General features: G+C 38.5%; 1 protein-coding gene across 3 annotated transcripts in view; it reads right to left on the bottom strand.

Annotated features, from left to right (window-relative positions):
* The window catches only part of GPSM2 (G protein signaling modulator 2), a 59,104-nt gene that overhangs the window by 3,377 nt on the left and 37,855 nt on the right, over positions 1–17,872 (bottom strand). For all 3 annotated transcript variants that reach the window (XM_059375610.1, XM_059375612.1, XM_059375611.1), the window contains 3 exons: positions 15,940–16,116; positions 14,105–14,264; positions 12,466–12,683 (listed from right to left, as the gene is read on the bottom strand). In XM_059375610.1, coding sequence (XP_059231593.1) covers positions 12,466–12,683; positions 14,105–14,264; positions 15,940–16,116 — 555 coding nt within the window. The remainder of the gene's footprint in view (positions 1–12,465; positions 12,684–14,104; positions 14,265–15,939; positions 16,117–17,872) is intronic.

Genomic DNA, 17,872 nt, shown 5'->3' with positions numbered 1-17,872 from the left:
CACCACCACCACCACCACCACCACCACCACCACCACCACCACCACCACCACACCCCGCCTTCAGGCTTCATTTCTCTTGTCCTTAAGCTGTGGTGATTTAATTGGCCTCCAACTCATCCAATACTCGGGCACTTGGGTCCCTAGACCTCTTCTGGTCTTCATTCTTTACCTCTGCCTTATCTATTCGCTCCCATGGTCTTAGGGCAAATTTGATCACTCTCAATAACTGCATTGTCTTTACAATCATGATTTCAAACATCCTATTTTGACTGCCACCTCCAATTTTCCAGATCAGGCTAGATAGTAATCCCCCAGGAATTTTTTTTTATAATTATAAAATAAAATTTACCACTTTCACCATTTTTAAATGTATAGTTTAGTATTAACCCTATTTGGTATTCATCCTGTTGTATAGTCATCACCATCCATATTCTGAAGATTTTCGTCTTGTAAAACCAAACTCTAAATGTCTTAAACAGTAGCTCCCATTCTCCCCTCTCCAGCTGCTGGCAACCACCATTCTACTTTCACTCTGTGAATCTGACTACTTTACCTCATAGGAGTGAAACTGTATTGTATTTGTCCTCCTGTGAGGACAAATGCCTGCTTCTCAGCACAATGCCTTTGGGGTTCACCTGTGTTGTGACTTGTGTCAGAATTTTCCTCATTTTTATGACTGAAAAGTATTCCATTATGTACCTACACCATATTTTATCCATCTGCCACTGGGCACTTAGTTGCCTCTAACTTTTGGCTATTGTGAACAATGCAATATTGTGAATATTGAGCATGGGTGTACGATGTATCTGTGATTTCAATTGCTTGGGTATGTACCCAGAAATAAGACTATTGGATCATATCGTAATTTTAACTTTGTGAGGAACTACCATACTGTTTTTATTTATTTTTTTAACATTTAAGCTGAGTTTTAATCCAGAGAATTTTTTTTTAAAAGACTGTTTATTTGAGAGAGTGAAAGCGAGAGAGGTCACGGAGAGGGAGAAGCAGATCTGCTACTGAGCGGAGCGCCCAATGCAGGGCTCCAACCCAGGACCCCTGCGATCATGTTCTGAGCTAAAGGCAGTCACTTAACTGACTGAGCCACTCAGGACTGAGCCTCTTCTGTCCATTTCTTTCTTTCTTTCCTTTTTTAAAAAAGATTTTATTTATTTGACAGAGAGACAGCAAGAGAGGGACCACAAGCAAGGGGAGTGGTAGAGGGAGAAGCAGGCTCCCCACTGAGCAGGGAGCCCGATGTGGGTCTCGATCCCAGGACCCTGGAATCATGACCTGAGCCAAAGGCAGATGATTAACAACTGAGGCATCCAAGCACCCCTGTCCATTTCTTGACTGGATTATGTGTTCTTTAGATGTTGAGTTTGATAAGTTCTTTATAAATTTTGGATATTTTGGTAAGTCATTTGCAAATATTTTCTCCCATTCTGTTGGTTGTCTTTTGGTTTTGTTGATTGTTTCCTTTGCTGTGCAGAAGCTTTTTATCTTGGTAAGTCCCAGTAGTTCAATTTTGCCTTTGTTTCCCTTGCCTTTGGAGATGTGTCTAGCAAGAAGCTGCTGTGGCCTAGATCAAAGAGGTGCTGCCTGTGTTCTCTAGGATTTTGATGGATTCCTGTCTCACATTTAGGTATTTCATCCATCTTGACTCTATTTTTGTGTATGGTGTAAGGAAATGGTGTAGTTTCATTCCTTTGCATGTGGCTGCCCAATTTTCCTAACACCATTTGTTGAAGAGACTGTCTTTTTCCCATTGAATATCCTTTCCTGCTTTGTCAAAGATTAGTTGACCCTAGAGTTGAGGGTCCATTTCTGGGTTCTCTGTTCTATTCCATTGATCTATGTGTTTTTGTGTCGGTACCATACTGTCTTGATGATTACAGTTTTGTAATAGAACTTGAAGTCTGGAATTGTGATACCACCAGCTTTGTTTTTCTTTTTCAACATTCCTTTGGCTATTCAGGGTCTTTTTTGGTTCCAAACAAATTTTAGAATTATTTCTTCCAGCTCTGTGAAAAAGTTGATAGTATTTCCATAGGGATTGTATCAAATGTTTAGATTGCCCTAGATAGCTTAGACATTTCAACAGTATTTATCCTTTCAACCCATGCACATGGGATGCTTTTCCATTTCTTTCATGAGTGTTCTACAGTTTTCTAAGTACAGATCCTTTGCCACTTTATTTAGGTTTATTCCCAATTATCTTATGGTTTTGGGTGCAGTTGTAAATGGGATCGACTCCTTAATTTCTTTCTCAGTGTATAGAAATACAACTGATTTCTGTGCATTGATTTTACATTCTGCCACTTTGCTAAATTCCTTTATGAGTTTTCCACATAGAGTGTCATGTCATCTGCAAAGAGTGAGAGTTTCAATTCTTTGCTGATTCAGATGCCTTTTCTTTTTGTTGTCTGATTACTGAGGCAGGATTTCTAGTACTATGTTGAACAGTGGTAAGAGTGGACATTTCTGTCCTGTTCCTGAACTTAGGGGAAAAGCTCAGTTTTTCCCCATCAAGAATAATACAGTGGGCTTTTCATATGTGGCTTTTAGGATATTCTTTATCCCTACACTTCTTACACTGTGAAGTTTTAATTAAGAAAGGATGCTGTAACTTGTCAAATGCTTTTTGTGCATCTATTGAGAGGATCCTGTGGTTCTTGTCCTTTTATTGTGGTGTATCATGTTGACTGATTTGCAGCTGTTGAGCCACGCTTGCAGCCCAGGAATAAATTACACTTGGTCATGGTGAATAATCCTTTTAATGTACTGTTGGAGCCTACTGCTAGTATCCTGGTAAGAATTTTTGCATCATCCAGGTTTATCAGGGATATTGGTCTTTTCAGTGGGGTCTTTGGTTTGGGAATCAAGGTAATACTGGCCTGACAGAATGTGTTTGGAAGTTTTCCTTCCATTTCTATTTTTTGAAAGAGCTTCAGAAGAATAGGTGTTAATTCTTCTTTAAATGCTTGGTAGAATTCCCGAGAAGCCATGCAGCCCTGGACTCTGCTCAGGTTTTCTATTTCTTCCTGGTTCACTTTTGGCAATTTATACATCTCTAAGGAATGCATCCATTTCTTCCAGATTGCCTAATTTGTTGGCATATAGTTGCTCATCATATGTTCTTGTAATTGTATTTCCTTGGTGTTGGTTGTGATCTCTCCTTTTCCATTCATGATTTTATTTTATTGTTTTTTTTTTCTTTTTGATAAGTCTGGTGGGGGAGGGGGTGTCATCGATCATACTAATTCTTTCAAAGAACCAGCTCCTAGTTTTGTTGATCTGTTCTGATGTTCTTTTGGTTTCTATGTCATTGATTTCTCCTCTAATATTAATTATTTCTCTTCTCCTGCTAGGTTTAGGCTTTATTTGCTATTCTTAAGCTCCTTTAGGTGTAGGGTTGGGCTGTGTCTGTGAGGCCTTTCATGTTTCTTGAGAAAGGCTTATATTGATATATACTTCCCTCTTAGAACTGCCTTTGCTGCATCCCAAAGGTTTTGAACAGTTGTGTTTTCATTTTCATTTGTTTCCATAAAAATTTTTAAAATTCTTCTTTAATTTCCTAGTTGACTCATTCATTCTTTAGTAGGATGCTCTTTAACCTCCAAGTATTTGAGTTCTTTCCAAATTTCCTCTTGTGACTGAGTTCCAGCCTCAAAGCATTGTGGTCCAAAAATATGCAGGGAATGATCCATGTCTTTTGGTACTGGTTGAGACCTGATTTGTGACCCAGTATGTGATCTGTTCTGGAGAATATTCCATGTAGACTTGAGAAGAATGTATATTCTGGGGGCACATGTGTTTTAGTCGGTTAAGCATCTGCCTTTGGCTCAGGTCATGATCCCAGGGTCCTGGGATTGGGTCCCGTATCTGGCTTCTTACTCAGCAAGGAGCTTGCTTCTCCCTCTCCTCTGCCTGCCACTCCTCCTGCTTGTGCTCTGTCAAATCAATAAAACTTAAAAAGAAAAAAAAAAGTGTATTCTGCTGCTTTAGGATGGAATGCTGTGTATACATCTGTGAAATCTACCTAGTCCAGTGTGTCATTCAAAGCCCTTTTTTATTTGTTGATCTTCTGCTTAGAAGATCTGTCCATTGTAGCGAGTGGGGTGTTAAAGTTCCCTACTATTGGGGCACCTGGGTGGCTCAGTCAGTTAAACATCTGCTTCCTGCTCAGCAGGGAGTCTGCTTCTCCCTCTCCCTTCCCCACCTCTCACCGTGTGCTTTCTTCTGTTCTCTCAAATAAATAAATCTTTAAAATTTTTAAGTCTCCTACTATGATGATATTATTATCAATGTGCTTCTTTAATTTTGTTATTAATTGGTTTGTATAATTGGCTGCTCCCATGTTAGGGGCATGAATATGTACAATTGCTAGATCTTCTTGTTGGGCAGACCCTCTAATTATGACATAGCATCTTTCCTCATCTCTTATACAGTCTTTGGTTTAAAATTTCATTTGTCTGAAATGAGGATTGCCACCCCGCTTTCTTTTGATGTCCATTAGCACGGTAGTGGCTTTCCACCCCCTTACTTTCAGTCTGGAAGTGTCTTTGGGTCCAAAATGAATCTCTTGCAGACAGCACATCAATGGGTCTTTTTTTTTTTTAATCCAATCTCATACCCCCCCTTTTTAAAAAGATTTTATTTATTTATTTGATAGAAAGAGATCACAAATAGGCAGAGAGGCAGGCAGAGAGAGAGGAAGCAGGCTCCTCACTGAGCAGAGAGCCCGATCTGAGCAGGGCTCAATCCCAGGACCCTGGGATCATGACTTGAGCCGAAGGCAGAGGCTTTAACCGACTGAGCCACCCAGGTGCCCCAGTCTCATACCCTGTCTTTTGATTCGGGCATATTTAGCCCATTTACATTCAGAGTAACTACTGAAAGATATGAATTTAGTGCCACTGAATTACCTATAAAGTCACTGTTTCTGTATATTGTCTGTGTTCCTTTCTGGTGGTACTTTTGGGCTCTTTGCTTAAAGGATCCCCTTTAACATTTCTTGCAGGACTGGTTTAGTGATCATAAATTGTTTATTTTGGAAGTGTTATTATCTCTTCTATTTGGAATGACTTTCTAGCCAGACAGTATTCTTGGCTACGTATTTCTCATTTAGCAACCTGAATATATCATGCCAGTCCTCTCTGGCCTGCCAGGTCTCTGTAGAAAGGTCTGTTGCTAGCCCTTTATTTCCACTCTTGTAGGTTATAGACCTTTTGTCCTGAGCTGCTTTCAGGATTTTCTCTTTGTCTCTGAGATTTGCAAGCTTCACTATTATATGTCCTATTTTTACTGATTTTGAGGGGGATGGTTCTTTGTGCCTCCTGGACTTGAATGCTTGCTTCTTTCCTCAAGATTAGGAAAGTTCTCAGATATAATTTGTCCCCACTTCTTCTGGGATCCTAATTATTCTAGTATTGTTAACTTTATGGTATCACTTATCTCTTGAATTCTCTCATGATCCAGTAGTTCTCGGTTTTTCTCAGCTTCCTCATTCCCCATCATTTTGTCGTCTGTATCACTAATTATCTTCTGCCTCATTTACCCTAGTAGTTAGAGCCTCCATTTTTAAATTGTGTTTCACTGATAGCCTTTTTGATTTCAATCTTTTTAGATTTTAGTTCTTTTATTTTGTCAGAAAGGGATTCTCTAGTGTCTTCTATGCTTTTTTCAAGACCGGCTAATATCTTTATAATTGTTATTCTGAACTCTAGTTCTAACATCTTAATATCCATACTGATTAGGTCCCTGGTAAGTCAGTATTGCCTCTTGTTCTCTTTTGAGGTGAGTTTTTCTATCTTGTCATTCTTGCAGAAAGTGGCTGCCTTTCTATTTGTAGACTGCAGCAATTCTTTTTCTTAGATCTCTGGTTGAGTTCACAGATGATGGCTGTGTAGCCGAATTCCTGGGACTAGACAAAACTGAGTTCTCCTACTCTTCTGCAATCTTGGAAAATCCCACCATACTGTTTCTCATAGCAGCTTCACTGTTTTCTATTTCCATCTGCAGGGCACCAACATTTCCAACTTCTCCATGTCCTCACCAATGCTCGTTATTTTCTGGTGGGGTTGTTTTTTAATGGTAGTGTCTTAATGGGTGTGAGATGGTATTTCATTGTGGTTTTGATTTGCATTTCTCTAATTTATGATGTTGAGCATCCCGTCATATATTATTGGCCATCTGTATATTTTCTTTGGAGAAATATCTATTTTGGTTCTTTGGGGAGGGATTGGGGAAAAGGCAGAGAGAATCTTAAGTAGGCTCTGTGCTATGCATGAGCCCCAGCATGGGGCTCTATATCATGACACTGACCTCATGACCTGAGCTGAAATCAAGAGTCAGTCACTTAACTGACTGAGCCACGTAGGCGCCTGTGTCCATTTCTGAAACAGGTTTTTTTGTAGTTTAAGTTATAGGGTTCTCTATATTCTGAATTAATCCTTTATCAGTTATATGATGTGCAGATATTTTCTGTGAGTTGCCTTTTTACTTTTGTAAGAGTGTTATCTAACGTACAAAAGTTTTAAATTTTCATGACATCCAATTTATCTACTTCTTCTTTTGTTGCCTGTACCTTTGGCATCATAACTAAGAAATCACCGCCAAATCCAAAATCTTGAAACTTTCCCCTTAATGTTTTCTACAAATTTTATAGTCTTAGCTCTTGCATTTAGGTCTTTGATCCATTCTGAATCAGTTTATATATGGTGTTAGGTAAGGGTTCAGCTTCATTCTTTTGCATGTGGATAGTTTTCCCAGAATCATTTGATGATGAGAATCTTTTCCCCATATAATAGTCCTGGCATACTTGCTGAAAATCACTAGACCACATATTCAAGGATTTATTTCTGGGCTCTCTTTCCAATTGGTATATATGTTTGTCATTATGCCAGTACCAAAACTATTTGGTAACTGTGGCTTTGTAGTAAAATTTGAAATCAGGAAATGTGAGCCCTCTTTGTTTTGCTTCCTCCAAATTGTTTGGAGTTATTTGGGTTCCTGTGGAATCTCAGGATGGAATTTTCTGTTTCTGTGAAAAACCTTATTTACATTTTTAAAAAAATATTTTTATTTATTTATTTGATAGAGATCGCAAGTAGGCAGAGAGGCAGGCAGAGAGAGAGGAGGAAGCAGTCTCCCCTGAGATCATGACCTGAGCCGAAGGCAGAGGCTTTAACCCACTGAGCCGCCCAGGCGCCCCATTTACATTTTGTTAAGAAATGCACTGAATCTGGGGCGCCTGGGTGGCTCAGTGGGTTAGGCCACTGCCTTCGGCTCAGGTCATGATCTCAGGGTCCTGGGATCGAGTCCCACATCGGGCTCTCTGCTCGGCGGGGAGAGCCTGCTTCCCTCTGTCTCTCTGCCTGCCTCTCCGACTACTTGTGGTTTCTCTCTGTCAAATAAATAAATAAAATCTTTAAAAAAAAAAAAAAAAGAAATGCACTGAATCTGTAGATTACACTCTGGATGGTATGGGCATTTTAACAATATTAAGTTGTCTAATCCATGAACACAAGATTTTTTTTCCATTTATGAGGTTTTCATGTCTTTCAGAAATATTCTATAGTTTTTATTGTTCATTAACCTCCCTGGTTAAGTTCATTTTTGGGTAGCTTACTCTTTGATATTACTGTAAGAACTGTTAATTTCCTATTTAGTCTGTTCATCATTGTTAGTGTAGGGAAACATGACTGATTATTTGGATATTTTATATCCTGTTATTTTGCTGAATTTGTTTCTTAGTTCTGACAGGGTTTTTTGTGGTTTTGTTGGTGAAATCTTTAGGGTTTTCTACATCTGAAACTGTCATTTCTGAATATAGATAACTTTTTCCTTTCTAGTGTGGATTTTTTTTCCCCTTGCCTAACTACTCTGCTAGAAGTTCCAGTATTATGTTGAATAAAGGTGGCGAGAGTGGGCTCCTTGTGTTGATCTTAGAGAACAGCTTTTGTCTTTTACCACTGAGTATGATAGTGGCTGTGGCTATTTCACAAATGACTTCTTTTTAATCTATAAATTTGCGCATGTGTACGCACACAGGGCCAAGGGCACAGGGAGACTGACAAGCAGACTCTGCTGAGTGCAGAGACCCACATGGGGCTTGAGTCCACAACCCTGAGACCTGATCTGAAATCAAGAGTCAGACACTGCGGGGCACCTAGGTTAAGCCTCTGCCTTTGGCTCAGGTCATGATCTCAGGGTCCTGGGATTGAGCCCCACATTGGGCTCTCTGCTCAGCGGGGAGCCTGCTTTCCTCTCTCTCTCTGCCTACTAATGATCTGTCAAATAAATAAAAAGACATTGCAACCGACTCTGTGCCCAGGCACCCCTCATAAATGACTTTTATTATGTTGTGGTAGTTTCTTACTATTCCTAGTTTGTTGAGTGTTTTTAACATGAAAATGTGTTGAATTTTGTCAGATGCTTTTTCTATATCCATTTAGATGATCAAGTGGGGGTTTTCCCCCCACTTTCATTCTATTAATGTGTATCTATTGATTGATTCCCGTGTTGAATCATCTCTTGATTGATTCCCGTGTTGAATTTGTTCCAGGAACAAATTCCTCCTGGGTATGGTATCAGGACAATATTGGCCTCATAGAATGATTTAGGAATAGGAAGTATTCCCTTCTCTTCAGTTTTTTTGAGGAGTAAGAGGACGGGTGTTAGTTTTTTAAATGTTTGGCAGAATTCAGTGAAGCCATCAGGTCCAGGGCTTTTCTTCGTCAGGAAGTTTTTTATTGCTGATGCAATGTCCTTATGGATTATGGGACTACTTTCTATTCATGATTCAGTGTTGGATAATTTTGTGTTTCTAGCTATTTATCCATTTCATACAGGTTATTCAACTTGCTGGCAAATAATCATTCAGAGTAGTCCCCTAAAATCATTTTTATTTTTGTGGAATATGAGTAATGTCCCCACTTTTATTTCTAATTTTAGTAATTTGAGGCTTTTTTTTTTCTTACTGTAGTTAACTGTTTACCAGTTGTATAAATGTTTACCAGTTAAACTTTCCAAATAATCAGATTTAAGATTTGATTTATCCTGTTTTTCTGTTCTCCATTTCCTTCCTTCTGCTAGTTTTAGATTTATCTATGAAGTTAGGTTGTTAATTTGAGATCTTCCTTCTTACAGCTATAAAATTTTTCAGAGTACTACCTTCATTGTATCCCAAGTTTTAGAATATTGTGTTTCCATTTTCATCAGTCTCTAGGTATTTTCTAATTTCTCTTATGATTTCCTCTTTACCTACTGGTTAATTTCCACAAGTTTGTGAATTCTCCATTTTTCCCTCTATTGTTGTTTCTAACTTCATCCTGTTGGGGTCAGAGTATCTTCTATGTATGATTATGTTTTTTTTTTTTTAAAGAGAGAGAGAGAAAGCAGGTTCCCTGCTGAGCAGAGAGCCTGATGTGGGGCTCAATCCCAGGACCCTGGGACCATGACCTGAGCCGAAGGCAGAGGCTTTAACCCACTGAGCCACCCAGGCGCCCCTGTCTTTTTAAATTGTTGAGAGTTACTTTGTGTCCGAACATATGGTCTCTCCTGGAGAATATCCCATATGCACTTGAGAAGAATGTATGTTCTGTAAGAACTAGTTAGCCTATTGCGTTATTCAAGTTTATCCACTGCCTAGTTGTACCTATTTTGAGAGGGGTCTTGAAGCCTTCAACTGTTTTTGTAGAAATGATCATTTTTCCTTTCTGTCAATTTTTGCTTCATATATATTGATTGTTATTAGGGACAATATTTCTTTTTTTTTTTTTTTTAAAGATTTGTTTATTTGACAGAGATCACAAGTAGGCAGAGAGAGGAGGAAGCAGACTCCCCACTGAGCAGAGAGCCTGATGTGGGGCTTGACCATTGGATCATGAACTGAGCCAAAGGCGGAGGCTTTAACCCAGTGAGCCACCCAGGTGCCCCTAGGGACAGTATTTCCTTCTTTTTTTAAAAAAAGATTTCTTTCATTCATTTGACAGAGAAAGAGATCACAAATAGGCAGAGAGAGAAAAGGAGGGAAGCCAGTTCCCTGCTGAGCAGAGAGCCCGATGCGGGGCTCAATCCCAGGACCCTGATATCATGACCTGAGCTGAAGGCAGAGGCTTTAAACCCACTGAGCCACCCAGGTGCCCTGGGACAGTATTTCTTAAAAGCCATTGGGCTTGTTGTTACTTTTCAGTTTCATATCTTTCATTTCCTTACTTCCCTCTTCGATGCACCGTAGATTCCAAAGTCCCTAACTGAACTAACTCCGTGGTGTGCTTCTCTCCCAGTCTATCCTATTCTGTCAAAATACTGACCTTGATTAAATCTCTGTATCCTTAAGTGGTTAGACCTCAAGAAAAAAAACACCACTGTACTGACCTGTCTTATTTCTGTGACTTATTCAAATGAGTCCTCAGAGTAGCTCAGTACTTCTGTTACTTTCCCCTGCTCAATATGCTTTCAGTTTCTGAAAGAAACTATGTTTTCCACAGTTTCCACTAATGTCCCTACTTCTTACTTTGCTAAGAAAATAAAAGCCACCAGAGAGAATTCCTACCTACACTTACCCCCAAATCTGTACACATAATACTCTGCTCTCCTTCTCACCTGCGTAAAAACTTTGATTATTCCATATTATGCCACATCACCTATTCCTCCCTCTATGATCATTTCTATCAGCATACATGCGGTATTAACTTCCAAAGTAAGAAAACGCACTTCTATCTCCCCTTTATACTTTCCATTTTCTCAACCCCCTCAATCCTTTGTCCCCATCATGTCACTAAAAGAGTATCTTTCAAAAAGACTAATAATCTCCATGTTGCCAAATCTCATAGATCAGCCCATCATCTTACTTGGCTTCTTAGCAATGTTCTTAAAACACTTTCTTCAGTTTGCTTCTACCACTGTCTGGGCTGACTGCTGCTTTGCTGGCTTATCTTACTCTACTCAGTTAGATTTTGGAATGCCCAGAGCTTAGTCTTCCTGTTTCTTTATTCTTTGGATACTGTCTTATCAAGGATTTAATACCAGCTATATGCTGATGACTCCCAAAATCTCCATATCCAGTGGCCTACTCAACATCTCTACTTGAGGATCTACTTACGTAACTCAGATTTACATATCTAAAGTAGAACTGTTTCTCCTCTTGACTTCTCCATTTCAGTAAACTGTACCATTCACTGACTAAAAGATAGGAGCCTTCCTTGATTCTTTCTTATACCCTCCATCCAATTTATTAACAGGTCTTACCCATCAACCATAACTTCAAAATATATCCCTATTCTGACTGCTTATCATCACTACTACCAACTGCTACACTAATCAGAGTCATCTTTTACCTGAATTACCCATATTGGTTTTTCTACCTGGCTTTTCTGCTAATACCCTTTGCCACTCCACATGCTTTCAGCAGTAGCCAAAATGATTGGAATACAAGAACCTCATCATGGACTATAAGATAGAGGCTGGTTATTTCTCCATCCTGATGTCCTACCACTCTCTTACCCTTTATTCACCCCATGCCAGTCACACTGGCCACCTTGTCATTCCCTAAGCCTGCTAAGCTTTTATATCCAAGAAGAGATCTATTATCTCGGCATGGAACACTTTCATTAAATCTTCACATGCCTGTTTCACCTCTTTCAGCGCTCTCTGTTAATATGCCAATACTGAAACCTCTTTCCTAACCACCACCATCCCTGGATACCCCAACTCCTGTATCTTGCTTTAATTTTCTTTATAGCATGTTATCAGTACCTGACATAGAATATCTATGTACATGTATATACATGTACAGACTTACTCTCATACTAAAATGTAGGATCCCTTAAAAGCCAAGTATGTCTCAAATGTCTAGTGCAGAGAACATAATAGGTGCTCAATAATTTTCTGTTAATTGAATGAGAGATAGGTAGTATATGTATCATCATCTCATCATTTTATGAATGAGAAAACACAGAATTAGGGTTGGGCAGAGGAAATGTCTCTTCAGTAAAAATGACTATTTTTCTTATGGTCCTGTTCAAGTTATTTGAGCTATTCTTTAACCATTTTGATAAATAATTATTAAAATAACGAAAAAATGAAAGCTATCTCAATATGTGCATTACTCCTAAAGTTCTCTAGAGAGGGCCCCAGCTAGACTCCCCATAGTAATGCCTGGCTGATCCCAATGCTTTTTCCTAATTTAGGAAAGAGGGGCTCTTCTCTAGGTCTCCTTTTACACCACTCAGTCTATTCACCACCACAGCTCAGAGTCATCAGCAACATCTCACCTCGCCTCACCACTAAAATAATACAAGTAAAAAGCCATCACAGAGATCTGTAGTGTGTGATGGACCCCTAAATAATAAGTGTGTCCCTAATACAAAATGAGCCCTTCCCAAATTAAAATTATAATACTGACAAAGCTCCCAGTAGCATCTGAGCCATACACAGACTGTCATAAATATGCATACATACTTGACATTTTACAAGGATGTCAAAGAAGTCTTCATCAGGCTCTTTGTTGTCATTAGTCATCAGGTGTCCAAGTACAGACTTATTGTTGTTTTGTGTCAGTCGAAGCCCCGGCAAATTACTGAAACTGGCCCTTTGGTCATCGAGACGGCGGCTCTGTGAGCTGGCAAGAAGATCTAAAAACTCATCCGTGTTGGGGGATACCATGGAAACAGATGGTGCTATGAATCAGAAAAAAGTCCATAGCATTACAAAAATATTTAAGCACACTTTTAAACACATACAGTTCCTTTCGGCCTTGTTCAGTCCCAACATCCACTCTGTCCCCCTGAATCACTGATAGGCTGGGGCCTGACTAGACAGGCAGGGAGGGATGAAAGAAGCCCAGAGTACTTCAGATGATCCAGTTCGATGTTACTTAGATTTGACTGTATTTCCTTTTATCTAATGTTCACTCAAAATGTAACTTTACAAGGGGTGCTGGCTCAGTTAACTGCCTGCTTTTTGATCTCACGGTCATGAGTTCAAGCCCTGTGTTGGGGTCCATGCTGGATGTGGAGCCTACTTAAAAACAAAACAAAACATACTTTATAAGATCTGGAGCTAGATTTTGGAAGGTAATAAACTTTCTTAGATAATTTCTCACGTGAGAATGAATGAGACTGTTTTTATCCTATGCCCTGGATAGGAAGAGTTAAGTGTTGCTGGTAAGTTAAGTCCTAGTCTGTGGCAGAGGAAGTCTTTTGGTAGCTGAAGTAGGAAATTGAAGTAACCCATTTTAGACCTTTCTAAGGTGCAGGGAGACCTTAGCCTCAGCCTTAGTCATAGGTACCTCTTCAGTCTGTCTCGGCTTTTTTTTTTTTTTTTTTTAAGATTTTATTTATTTGACAGAGATCACAAGTAGGCAGAGAGGCAAGCAGAGAGAGAGAGAGAAAGGAGGAAGCAGGCTCCCTGATGAGCAGAGAGGCCCATGTGGGGCTCGATCCCAGAACCCTGAGATCATGACCTGAGCTGAAGGCAGAGGCTTAACCCACTGAGCCACCCAGGCAGCCCTGTCTCGGCTTTTTAAAATCCAGATAGGATGCATTTTTGTTTTATATAGAATTATAAGATATGTATAACTTAAATTTTTTCCCCTCACTATTTTTACTTTTAAAGTTAGATTTTTTGGGGAGCCTGGGTGGCTCGGTGGGTTAATCCTCTGCCTTCGGCTCAGATCATGATCTCAGGGTCCTGGGATCGAGCCCCACATCAGGCTCTCTGCTCGGCAGGGGGCCTGCTTCCTCCTCTCTGCCTCCTCTCTGCCTGTGTCTCTGCCTATGTGTGATCTCTGTCTGTCAAATAAATAAATAAAATCTTAAAAAAAAAAAATAAAGTTAGATTTTTTTTCCCAGTTCCAAAGAATCTAGGGAGACAGTATGCTATAGTTAGTAGAAAGTGCAGTGGACTAAAATACATATGAACCTAGGGGAACTGAAACAGAACTTTGTTTTGAACTGAAGAAATACCAGCATTTCCAGCACACCTGGGTTCAGGCTCATTTACTGTACTTGCTCTGATGAGAACTAAACTCTCAGAAAGAAATCACAAGAATATCACAAGGAACTTTATTAAAACTGGGGGAGAAGCAGAGATAACTCACTTTTTAGCATCACTCTAGGGGGAGTGGAAGAAGCTGCAGTTGAAGCAGGCCCACAGCTCTGTTCTTGTAAGCAGCACCTCTGATCATCCATCCGATTGCTCTGAAATCGGCTTACCAAGTCAAAGAATCCTTCATCGCCAATAGTATTTGTACTGACTTTCTGAAATATTGAGAGAAAATCTGAATATTCCAGCATTATCATTCCATATCATGAATGGAATGATATCATGATACATGTGCAAAAGGTAAAGAATGAAGATTAAAAATAAAAATTGACACTTTCATTATAAAGAATTCAAGATGGCAACCTTGGTAATAGAGTTATTCCAATCCAACTAACAAAAGGCATTTTTAGTTATGTATAGGTTTTTTTTTTTTTTTTTTTTTTTTAAGATTTTATTTGACAGAGGGACAAAGATCACAAGTAGGCAGGAGGCAGGCAGAGGAGGGGGGGAAGCAATCTCCCTGCCAAGCAGAGAACCCGATGTGGGGCTCGATCCCAGGACCCTGGGATCATGACCTGAGCTGAAGGCAGAGGCTTAACCCACTGAGCCACTCACACGCCCCTAGTTATATATAGTTTTTAATCCTTATATTTCCAAGGCTAAAGAAGTGTACCTCAGGGAGCTTTTGCCTTCAGCTCAGCTCATGATCCCAGGGTCCTGGGATCCAGTCTTGCACTGGGCTCCCTACCCAGTGAGGAGTCTGCTTCTTCCTCTGCCTGCCACTCCCCCTGCTCACACTCTGTCTCAAATAAATAAATAAATAACTTTTAAAAAAAATGTACCTCACACTCTGGGGAATTGCTTCAAATACTGAATGAATTTATATAACTTCATTCAGTATTCATTATATAAATTCATTCAGTATCTGAAGCAGTTTATTTTTAAATAGGCTCAAAGTTCAGTTCTAAGATTCTACAACAGAATTTGAAAGTAAACTAATTTAAGAACTGAAAACTAAGAATAGTGATTTCCAATTTCCAATTGAAAACTAAGAACTGTGATTTCCAAGTCCTTTATTAAAGATGTGGTCTTGAAAAAATATATAACTTCAAATAAATGAATATTTGGGGCAGAGGGAAACCAGTCATACTTTACTTGGAAAGCTTCAAAGCTTAAAATGACAGTTGCAGTGTTTAATAAAAAGTATTTTGTTTTTTCATATGATGTAAATATTATAGTAGAGGTACATTTTATAGGCCTTAGGAGAAGGGCAGAACTAATTCTTAAGGGACAAGAGAAGTCTGTAAAAAAAATAAAATAAATAAATAAAAGACTAACACAATATTCCCAAAAGCTGTCATTGAGAAATGGACTTGGTAATTTGAAGAATCATCTTTGTAATTTATTTTGATTCTTTTATCAGAGTATAACTTAGCTAGATTAGAGATACTCCAGAGATTTTATTTCTTAATTAACTTGTTTCTTGTTTCATCAGAATAGTTTTAGTAACTGTTATAATTTCAGTATAAATAAACAGAAGTTGATGCTAGCGGATACTGTTTTAAATTAGTATTTTAAAATCCTTGATCATCTAAATTTCATTTGTTTAACTTCTAAGCTGAAAGAAGGACAGTTTTACTGGGAGACACTCCAGTAAATAAAAGGTAGTATTTTTGAAAATAGGGACAACTACTGTCCAAAGCAATGAAACAACATGAATGGAGAAATTATAGTTTCTAGCTTTAAAGACAACAGAAAGAGGGAAATATGGAAGACTTCTTTGAATAAAAATGGCATTTTGTATTAAATGTCCAATATAAATTTCCAAATATTCAGTTCCAGTATAAGAATACTAAAATGTAGATACTCAAAACCTTATTTTATACATACTCTCTGAGAATTTGGAATTCGGTGATCAATGGAATTACTGGCATCCTGGAGAACTTTAGTGGAGGAATTAGTTTTGCATTTTTTCCCCTTCAATCTGTTGACAAAGAGCAGCTTCGCAGAAGGTTTGGCAATAAGAGGCTTTTGTTTAGCAAGAATTTCACTGTTCCAGTTCTGTACCTACAAAATTATAAATATAAAAAATGGAAAGCAGGACATGAATAAAAAAACAATCTCTGGTTTTCTATAATATTAACCTGCCGTCACCACTCATTTTGTGTGGAGGGGCAGCTAGATCTCTTAAATTCCTTTTTGCCAGTGTGTCTCACTGTTTTCAACAGCTTGTACCAAATGTATACTGTGGATTTCTCATTACCAAAACATAAAATGGTGGCTTTTAAGAACTTAAGAAAACAGTTTGTCAAAATCCCATAAAAATAAAATTTGAATGGTCAGGGAAAGAGCAAATTTTATTCTGGATGTGAGTTAGTTAATCTGTTACACCTGGAAATTTTGGATGCACATAGAATTTTTAACTGTAGAAATTAACATTATTAATTTATATATAAATTTAAAATTAAAAATAAATTATTAAAATTTATATAAGCAGTAGTAATTTTTGGTTGATATTTTTTGTTTTCACCAGCTACTAATTCTCAATAGGCAAAACATCTAATGAGCAATTTATATAGGCCTAGACCTAGTTTAAATATACTTAACCTCTAAATAGCAGACTCAATATAACCTAAATAGCAGACTCAATATAACCTAAATAGCAGACTCAATATAACAAATATTCACTCTGTGGAAAGGGAAACCTACAGTATTTACAGTAGCTATGTGACATTTGCGGCTTAAGTGTTTGCAAGTAAGTCCAAAAGTCTATGTTATATAATAACTAATAATTTGATAAAACACATTTTTTTCATGGTTATACCATGAGGCACAAATTAGAGTAAGTCCTATTCCTGAGGCTATCATACCTGACACAGGCAGCTAGTGAGCGACTAAGCCAGCTCTCTGCATCAAATGAAGCCTCCCCATACCCTGAACCACCCCCCCCACAGGCCCCCATTCCTTTTCTCATACAGGTGATAAGGGGAAATTATTGCTAGAGTGGACTTCAGGGTCTACTGATTCAAGAAAAACTTAAATGGCCCCAGATGTTAGAACATAAAACCCACCTATATCCCAAGTGTTTCAAAATGTGAAAAATTTTAAATGTTTCCTATATACTTACTTGGACCTTTCAACAAAAACACTGAAGAACACAGACTGGAACGATGTCCTTAAAATTACGAAGGAAAATTATTTCCAGCCAATAATTCCAATGTAAGTGGAACTACAATCAAATGTGAGAGTAGCAAAAAGGCGTTTTCTGACATCCAGGGTCTCAAGACCTCCCTTCAGTTACACTCTTTCCCAAGAAGCATCTCTAAGACAGACATCTTTTATCTTTATATATGTTTCTTTACTTTGTTGAGCCTAATGAAATAACTCAGTGCAACTTTATGATGAGGAAAAGAAAACAACTAATTCCAAACATATTTTAAAGATAAAACTTGTCATTATTTGGCTCTTGGAAAACTACAGGGTTGAATCTGGTTAGCTGTTTGTTTTTTTTTTTTAATATAATTTTTTTATTATGTTATGTTAGCCATCATACAGTACATCATTAGTTTTTGATGCAATGTTCCATGATTCACTGTGCATAATACCCAGTGCTTCATGCAATATGTGCCCTCCTTAATACCCATCACCGGGCTCACCCATCCCCTCACCCCCTCCCCTCTTAAACCCTCAGTTTGATTCCTGGAGTCCACAGTCTCTCATGGTTCGTCTCCCCCTCTGACTATCCCCACTTCATTTTTCCCTTCCTTCTCCTAATATCTTCCATGCTATTCCCTATGTTCCACAAATAAGTGAAATCATTTGA

This window comes from Mustela nigripes, chromosome 14 (assembly GCF_022355385.1).
Source record: "Mustela nigripes isolate SB6536 chromosome 14, MUSNIG.SB6536, whole genome shotgun sequence".
Classification (NCBI taxonomy): domain Eukaryota; kingdom Metazoa; phylum Chordata; class Mammalia; order Carnivora; family Mustelidae; genus Mustela; species Mustela nigripes.
The sequence above is the reverse complement of the archived record's forward strand: the minus strand, read 5'-3'. Positions and strand labels throughout refer to the sequence as shown.